Below are 9,209 nucleotides of genomic sequence, written 5' to 3' on the forward strand. Positions count from 1 at the left end.
CAGGATGTTTCTAAAAATAAATATGTTGAATATCATGTCCACCCGGGGTCTAGAGATCTAGGACATAACTGCAGATCAGGACTTTCTTTGACAAAGCTACAGGTAACTTTAGTTTCAGTGTCTTAAGACTTCAGATCAGTTGCCACAACAATTGCCACTATTTAACATGACATAAGAATTTTACTAGACTAATGCAAAACATAAAACCATAAAAATATTATTTTTGATAAATTGCTAAAACATTTTAGAAGGAAACTGATGCTAATCTTAGGTCTTCAAACAATAATTTACATGCTTTTTGGCTATTTCCAACAGATCATTGCCTTGGTATCATGTAACAGGCACCACAATTTAATCAGTGCAGCAACTCACCTCTTCTTTGCCACTGTCTGGTACCTTACAATATACTTCTCCTATGGAGGGGTCATAGGAATCTAAATAAGACGCACAAGGAACAAACTGGCCACCTATATAGTTCTCCAAAATCAGAGCAGCTTTTGAGCTGGCCATTGTAAGCAGTTTGCGTTATCCAAATGTTCTTGTGGAACCTTCAGCTCTTACTGCAAACCTGTCTTATTGACATGGGTAAGCTTGAACTCCTCCCCTCCTTGTAAAACTTCATTAACTAGATCCAAGTATGGGAAGTTTTCCAGGACTTGATGCAATCTGGCTATGTAAAGGGCATTCAATGAAGCTGATCATGGGAATTTTTATCTGCAATAAAAGTGACAGTTAGGATTGACCTCTTTATTGAAAGATACATTGACACTGACTTCAGGACTCCCACCCCACCCCTCTCATCAGTATGGGGGCTTCATTTCCATGACTGAGTCTGTTTATTCTGCAAACCCCCTCTTCTATGCCTTTTGGCAGAATGCTCTTTACACAGGTTGGTAGGCAGGTAGCCATCTTTTGTTGGGGGCTGGATTAGATAAGAGTTAAAAGGTAAAGGTTTCCCTTGCTCGAAAGCCAGCCGAATCCAGCGCTGTCCAAAGACATTTCCGTGGTCATGTTGTTGCCAGAGGCACTGCCTTTACTCTTGGGTCGCCCCATAACAAGGGCACCCCACTTGTAACCTGACCCAGAGACCCACAAAACTCAGGCCAAGGAAGGCACTCTTGGTTCTGAAACACAGAGCTAGCCACAGCTCTGAAAAGGGGGTCTCCATTTTCAGATGACAGACAACCTCAGAGCAAGCCTCCAGGCTTCCCCCTCCACCCAATAGAGATTATGCTTATGGAATGACAATGAGTTCTACCAGGTAAAGTATCTACACTTCTAAAGTCTATTCAAAAGCCGCTTGGCAAATAACTCTGTCTCCAGTAATTCTTCGTACTGAATACTTGTCTTTCCTGCTCTGTCCCTCAGGATACTGGGATAAACCAATCAATCATTCAAATGTTTAGCCCATCTGTTGTCTATACTTGAGAGCCTTTTCAAAATACCCTGGCCAGGACCATTAGTGGTCAGATAATTCATTTAACTAGCCACCCAGCACCTGGCTTCTATTGTTAAATCCAGACCCTGCCTCTCTGGAAGCTCATTGGTCACATCTAGGCCTTGCCCATCCTGATGCCACACACCCCTGGGACTCATCATTGGTCCAGGAAATCTATTGTTCTCACCTGAAACCAGCCCCCAGGACCGCCCATTGGTCTGCATTGTCTTCCAGTGGGTATATCCCAGCGTACACATGGCCTCAGAAGGTGTGTTTTCTGCCCTGATGCAAAATGTCCCTGAAACCATCTGGGTTTTAGGCCACAATCCTTTTTCATGGACCTCTGCACATCTGGACAGGTAGTATCACCCCTCCATTAGGTATCAATCACCTCTGCTTCCTTAAGTCTGTATTGTGTGCGTGAATGTTTAATTATTGTTTGTGCGCTTGGGAATATTTAGTAAAGAAATCCTTATTTTAGCCACCCAGTCTGTCTATTCCTGGGTTCCTGGGAATTCTGACTCTGGTATACACAGGTCTGATCCTATAGTTAAGCCAATTGCATATTAATAATTATAATTCCCCATCTTTATTAAATAATAGGGCAATATGGCTAACAATGTGGCCGGCATGACTAAATGCCGAGGCACACAGAACGAGTTAGAAGTAGTTAAAAGACAATCAAAGAAATGTAGAAGGAAAGGAGCACCTGTGCATCTGTATATTCTAACTGGGCCTTATGCCTTTACTGAAGTCACAAAATAGTGTTTTTCAGTTTCTTGTCCATAGTTATTTCATTGACTCATAAATCAACGTCAGGAGTCATTTTGCCAGCTAATGCATTAAGCCAATTTCATAATTCCTATCCAGGTAAAATAGTTGGAATTTTTTTTTCATACGCATCCCTAATGAGTCATTACTTGCACTCAAAATGCAATATGTATTAACAGAAGGGACTATATGAATAGGATTTTTAAAATAATCCAATACAATCTAAAATTGGTGCAAAGTCCCTAAACCACATTGTTGTCATTTGAGCTTTCACAGCTGTATGGCTCTCTCCAACAAGCTACGTAGGATTATTTCATTCACAAAGCAGTGTGTATAGCAACAGAAGAACCTCTTCGGGCCTTATTATAGAGTCTCCAAAATTTGTCAGAGCTTTTTTGGGAAAATGCCCTACTTAAAGTCACATTGCAACTTACCAACAAATGACTTGCTCGGGCTATGTTCCTCAATCTAAAGAAGAAACTGATCGCTTGTAATGCAAGGCAGGACTGAGCCAGTATGTGTAGTGGTTATAGCACTGAAGTAGGTTCTTGGAAACTCAGGTTCAAATCCCCACTCTTGTCATGGGTGACCTTGGGCCAGTCACACGCACTCAGCCTAACCTACCTTGCAGGGTTGCTGTGAGGATAAAATAGGAGGGTAGAATGTTGTAAGCCACTTTGAGTCCCCGCTGGGGACAAAAGAGATGTGTAAATTTAAAAAATGGAGACTGTTTCAGGCAAGTGAAATATCTAGCAATAGTTGTAAGTTCATACCCATTCCACACATATAATTTTTGGATTGTTTTAAAAATAAATATTGGGGGCTCCAGTATGTTGGATCATTAAATCTTGCAAATTCTTATTGTACTTTTTGTCATTTGCTACATAAACCTTTTACTGTGTGTATAATTGGCTACTTACTACTCCAAAAACTAAAAATACCATCTGCAGAGAGACTGTTGCTGGCTGAAACACACTTGAGACATTTTAAGGGCCAGTTCTCATGATTTACTGCTGAACGGTACTTGCATTACATGTCTGTATATTGCCCTACATTGTAACTCTGTGAGCTGCCATGCTTCTGTCGGTTTTGCGATGGCCTTGCTGGATTTCCAGGTATGCACATTGTCTTGTTAGTACAAATATATGGATGTAGGAACTCAGGCTCCTAAGTGCCATCCCACCTTTTCTGTGGTTTCCCACAGTTAACAAGTACATGCAGTCTTCTCAATGCTGCAGTGTGCTTTGCATGACACACTGCTCAAAACAACCACCCATTGCACAAATACTGCACAAAAATAAGAGGGTAGCAACGCTCAAAACTATACCAAAGGAATAGAACTTGAGATCAATGTCATGAAAAAACTATGCCCTATAGTGACAGGGTATGCTGTCGCATGTAATTCACAGTATGATTACCAAATGGAAGTACCAGGCTGGAATTCCACCTTTTTTTAACACAGCCTAAGAACATGAATGAAGCTGAATTAATCAACTTTAAATAAAAGTTGGGTATATAAAACTGTCTCACATAGTTTCTTGAAAAAATGTAAGGTCTATTATCCTGTATCTCCTCTCCTGCTTCAAAATGAGGCACTGACGTCCATTGTTGTAGTTTTTAAAAAGGAACATATTCAAAACCAACAGTAGACTCGTCTGTAATTGCATGCATAGATAGTGTCCATAGACCTCCAGAAAGAAAGTAATTGCAACAGAAGACTCCCACTGTGGAAAGAATAACAGCTGGATGCCTCTCCCAGGTATAAATCAAGCATTTCAATTACATTCAACAGCAGCTGCGGAACCATGAAGCAATCATAAATATACATAGGCCTGGGTCACACGGGCAGGAAAATGCGGGGGGGAGGGAGTGTGGCTGTTTGCCCCGGGGCAAAATAACGTGTGGTTGCACCAGCAGACGTACCGTGGAGGTCCCGTGGTAGGGGGGAGGTGCCGAGCACACCACAATCCTGCACCGTGGCAAAGACGCAGTGTGGCGCAGCGAACGGGTGGGGTTTTTTCGGACACCAAAGTGTGCGCATGCACTATTGGGTGTTTGTGCGCATCCCATGGACAGTTGAAAAAAAAAAACCCTTTATACGAGGGGGCATGGGTGGGCGCCGGAACTACCACCAGAAACGCGATCAGACGCCCGCCCTTGCCCCGCGGTTACCGAGGTACTAGTTTTTAACCGTGCATCTTCGGCGGGAAGCCTCGGGTTCGCCACGGGAGCTCTACGTTTCCCAGATGTGGCAGTGAGATCGCGCCCGGAAAATCCGCCTATCTTCCGTCCCTCTAGCATGCCTAATGCTCCGTGTGACCGCAGTCATAGAAAGACAATCTTGACTGCATGATCTCTGAAGTGCTGAAGAGATGAGGTTTTTTGTGGCATGTGTGCATCAGAGTAAACCATTCACCTTCCAAAATGCTAATCAAATTTTAATCCAAAAGGAGTCTAGACTGATTTTTGAATTTAAAACTTTAGCACCAAATGGAATGAATCAGATGCTTGATTTTGCTGCCTTTATTTGAGGAAGATTGCAATTGATTGGAATAGGAGTGTATGTGAAACTCAGGCATGTTTGTGAAAAATGGGATGCGTCCACTTTAAGAAACTATACTGCATGGCAGGTTGCCTTGTAGAGAACCCTAGGATTCCATTGAAGCTTTTGAGCTGTGCCTATGTTATTTTGGAAATCGGGGTGAGAGACATTTTTTCTACGTTTTTGAACTGATATATGCATCATGCAGTCAATCTTGTCTGTCTGTGTATATTTATGATTGCCTCACGGTTCCGTTTTACCAGCTGCTGTTGAAGATCATTGAAACGCTTGATTTATACCTGGGAGAGGCGTCCCGCTGTTATTCTTTCCACAGTGGGAGTCTTCTGCTACAGTCACTTTCTGTTTGGAGGTCTATGGGCACTATCTATGCATGGAATTACAGAAGAGCCTACTGTTGGTTTTGAATATGTTTTTTAAAAAAAACTATGTTTGATTGTCATGAGCAATCTGTTGGATCAATGTCTATACACTCTATTGGGTTGTGACCACTAAGCCTTCTTTGTATTTCAATGAATGTAATATATAGTTTTGAACATAGTTGTGAATTGTAGATGGACTTCCCTAGGTGGGTGTTTGTGGCCACTTGCATATTGGGCTTGAAAATGTCTAAATTTCACTGGATAGTGACAGCTTCAATTGACTGGACTACACTGGTTACATTTTTTTAAGACGAAATACCTGTATCTGAAGATAGGTGTGTACATGTGTCTTTCAAAGATGATGCCTAAATTATCTAGAAGTAGCTCTAGAGTTCAGAAGATTTCCAAAACATGAAAATTACAATAATGGCTTATAAATCTCCAGACGTTATATCATGGAATGCACCTATATGTTTAAAGTATGAAAAGTATCCTATGGAACACAACTCTTCTGAAGAGGCATGTTTGACTATTCTGATCATGGCTTTTATTTATAAAACACTCATGTAGAAACCAGTATTATGCTCAGACCAAGTAGTTTATTATACTTCTACAATTTAAAAAATAAGATTAGCCATTATTGGACAAACTACATCTACACAAATAAGTTTTTAAATAAAATTAGGATAGGAATAAATTTATTTCTGGGTGCAGCATTATGTTCTGTTTTCTGAAACAGAAGGAAACAAGATTCTTGGAAAGTGTGTGTGTATAAAAACCCGAAATGTTTCAGCCCAATTGAAGTAATTTATGAAAAAGTGTGCAGCAAATAAGCAGCTCAAAAAAAATTGTAAACAAAGTTTTAAGGCCGGAAGTAACAAGCTTTTTTCATGATGAGTCACCATTCTTTTAATACATTATTCTGATCAACTTTTCATAAACAGTCCAACGGATAGGGTGAGGTTTCAGACTGGGTGGAACCTGTGCAATGAAGTAGTGCAATTTTCATATTTCCCCTCTTGGCATATTGTTTTGCAGCAATGACAGCCCCCAAATGCTTGCAGAATTCCCAGTACTGTCTTCCCTCTTCTCAACAATGTAATTGCCTTTGTTCCTTCAAATGATACAAGATTCTTCAAACAAGGGTATTCAGCCAGATTCTTCAGTTTGGTTGGAATCCAGAAGTCCTGGTACCACAATCACTCTTTAATCTAAACAAACCCAAGAACATTAAGTGAAAACTTCTGAGAAAATACTAAAGACATTGCAAATAATTAGAGTATGAGTTTCTGTGTCAAACTTTCAAGTGAAAATTTACCAATCTGAATCAAAAACTTCTGAACAGTGACGTACCATATACAGGCACAATACTGAAACTGTTTAAAAGGTATAGAGGCCATAATTTAAGTAGAAGAGCATCTGCTTTATGTGAAGAAGGCCTCAAGAAAATCCCTGGCCTCTCACTTAAAAGAACCTTTGTAGCAGGCCTGAAATCCTGGAGAGTGGCTGCCCATTAAAGTAGAATGGACCAGTGGTCTGACTTGGGTACAAGGCAACATCCTACATTGTTAAAGAGTGTATTTCAGAACACAGATGTTAAGGATCAGACTTCAGTTCAAATTTAAGTTTAAAACGAAGATATTAGTAACTGGAAGTCATGTAAGAACAACTTAAATACAGATCAGTACATGGATTGTAACCCTGTGCTTAGTTACTCATGTTAGCTATGTACTTATTCACATCAGTGAGATTGAGTACAGAACTGCAAAGAAAGCCCTTTGGAAATGATTTCCTCCGTTGGCTGGGATAAAAGTACTAAGTGGCAGAAATGTGATCTTAAGGTGCAGAAACCATCTCTTCATTATTTTCACGTAAGAAGGATACTGTAAATGCAGTTCCAGCAGAGGAAAACCTGTACCACTAAAGAGCTATATCACATCTATATCTATAAATTATCTATAATTTATCGAAGTAATTAAAAAACCATTTATATCTAGTGTGAAGATAAGGCCGCTGGAATAATACATGCTTAAACTCAGCAGTCTACGATAAACTAAAACCATCATTTTAGTTTTCTCCTCACTGTAGTTTTTAGGTGTTTGGATGGGTTTCCAGTGTGTACATACTAATCACACACAGTACCATAATTAAGGAAATTAACACATTGCCATTTTTTGCAAAAAGCTGACAATCAGAAATTGGTGTTCGATGAATTGACGGTAGGTTTAACCAAGCTTCTTCTACGCATTCAAGCCACTATTGAAGCATGAGCAATGCCAGCCAAGCAGTCTCCATCAAGGAAGAATGAGTGAATCACAGAGTACCATAGGAAAATATAAATCCCTGCAAACCATATATGAAACTACCGTTTACCAGTCAGACGTAGCAGTAAAACTAGCATTTGTTGCAAAGCAGGAACTAATTAAACTTATGGCATGAAAGGGGAGTGGCAGTGCCTAAGCCCATAACTTCTCCCAGGCTCATTCTGCACAGCACAAATTCAAGTGGGTAGCCGTGTTGGTTTGAAGTAGCAGAATTTCAATGTATCTGAGGAAGTGTGCACGCCCATGAAACCTTATACCTTGAATAAAACCTTGTTGACCTTAAAGGTGTCACTGGACTTGAATGTTGTACCGCACAGCACAATGTGACAACTTCTACACAAAACCGGTGTGACCAATTTATAGAATAGTTTACTAGACAGATGTTGGCTAGAGACAAAAAAGGCTAAACTTCCCAAGATTATAACAAAAATATCTTTACACAAAGTAATTAAAATATCTTTTCAGAGTAAATTGGTAGCATTCCCAAGTATCCACATATACCAGTAACCTGGGTCTTTCAAAAACAGTGGTTAGAACCTCACTGATTTTAATATTACCATTAATAAAATAATTTATACATTTATGAAATAATTTATAAATTGTACTATACCTCTGTGACAACTCCTGCTGCTATGGTAGATCCACTGTAGCGTAACATAAATCTTCCAAGTTCTTTAAAGTCTTTATAAAGTTCTAAAGCTATGGGTCTTTGTGTCTCCAATTCTATTAGAGCATTCTGTCCTTTAACCAGACACCTAAAAAGAAAAATATAACTTTCTCTTCAGCTGCATTACTGTGGGGAAAGTGTGTGTTTCCGACCTCTAGGCTGAAGTTAAACCTGAAACTAATTTAATGTCCAGCTCAAATGCAGAGCAATTTTCCTTTCTTTTCTAAAACAATGTAATGTCAAGGAAACTGCTCTCTTAGCAGCCATACATTTTGCATGAATGCAATCAAATTTAGTTTTGGATGTTCCTTTCTATTACTCACTTTCCATGTACTTCTTCCAGGAACAGAAATTCATTAAAGCAGTATTGGCAACTTCTTTTTGTATGCCATAAAATAATCTGGTACATAAAATTAAAGAAATGGAAGGAACCAAAGGACTGTTACATCCAAGCTGCATCAAATGCCATTTGGATGTTTATGCCACAAGCGAACACCACACAAAGCCCTGTAAGGCATTTATACCGCTAATATTTTCCAACTCTGCTTGAACACTATCTATGCCATATGTTGACGGGGAGGAAACATGCTTCTTGTCCCCAAACCTGGGGGAAGCCTCCAATGCAGCAGACAGTCAATACCTGATCACGAACAAAATTCATTTTCTAAGACTTCCCGAAGAGAACTATATTGAAGTACAGTTAAAGCCACTCAAAATCTCAACCCTAATTGAACTAGTTGGTCCCTAATTGAAGTAGTCCCTTATATGAGAAAAGCCTGTGATCTTAGGGAGGTGAACACACTATGGGTCCGTTCAGACGGGGCATTTGCAACGGTATAGGTGCCGGTTGGAATCGGTGTACTTACCGGCATTCACACGGCGAACATCTGCCTTCCGTCCCTAACCGTTGCAAAGAGCTTTAAACCGTTGTATTTTGCCACTAGGTCCCCAAGTGGTGGTATCCTGAGTGCAACGGTTGTAATCGCTTTAAAACCACCACCCCCGTCTGATCGCTCTCCACCGTTGTAGAGCCACTTCCGTTTGGAAGCCCGAGGCTTCCGATTTTCGCCCACCATTTTTTTTTAGG

General features: G+C 40.2%; 2 protein-coding genes across 4 annotated transcripts in view; both read right to left on the reverse strand.

Moving 5' to 3' along the window:
- ALDH8A1 (aldehyde dehydrogenase 8 family member A1) overlaps positions 1 to 510 on the reverse strand; it is a 17,318-nt gene extending 16,808 nt beyond the window's left edge. For all 3 annotated transcript variants that reach the window (XM_015412258.1, XM_015412330.1, XM_015412184.1), the window contains exon 1: positions 373 to 510. In XM_015412258.1, the coding sequence (XP_015267744.1) occupies positions 373 to 510 (138 nt within the window). The remainder of the gene's footprint in view (positions 1 to 372) is intronic.
- Positions 511 to 5,716: 5,206 nt separating this feature from the next.
- The window catches only part of HBS1L (HBS1 like translational GTPase), a 75,945-nt gene continuing 72,452 nt past the window's right edge, over positions 5,717 to 9,209 (reverse strand). The window contains exons 17-18 of the mRNA XM_015412725.1: positions 8,066 to 8,210; positions 5,717 to 6,342 (exon numbers count right to left, since the gene is read on the reverse strand). Of these exons, the coding sequence (XP_015268211.1) occupies positions 6,331 to 6,342; positions 8,066 to 8,210 (157 nt within the window). The 3' untranslated portion in view covers positions 5,717 to 6,330. The remainder of the gene's footprint in view (positions 6,343 to 8,065; positions 8,211 to 9,209) is intronic.

The sequence above is a fragment of the Gekko japonicus genome, unplaced genomic scaffold, assembly GCF_001447785.1.
Source record: "Gekko japonicus isolate JY-2015 unplaced genomic scaffold, Gekko_japonicus_V1.1 scaffold184, whole genome shotgun sequence".
Lineage (NCBI taxonomy): Eukaryota > Metazoa > Chordata > Lepidosauria > Squamata > Gekkonidae > Gekko > Gekko japonicus.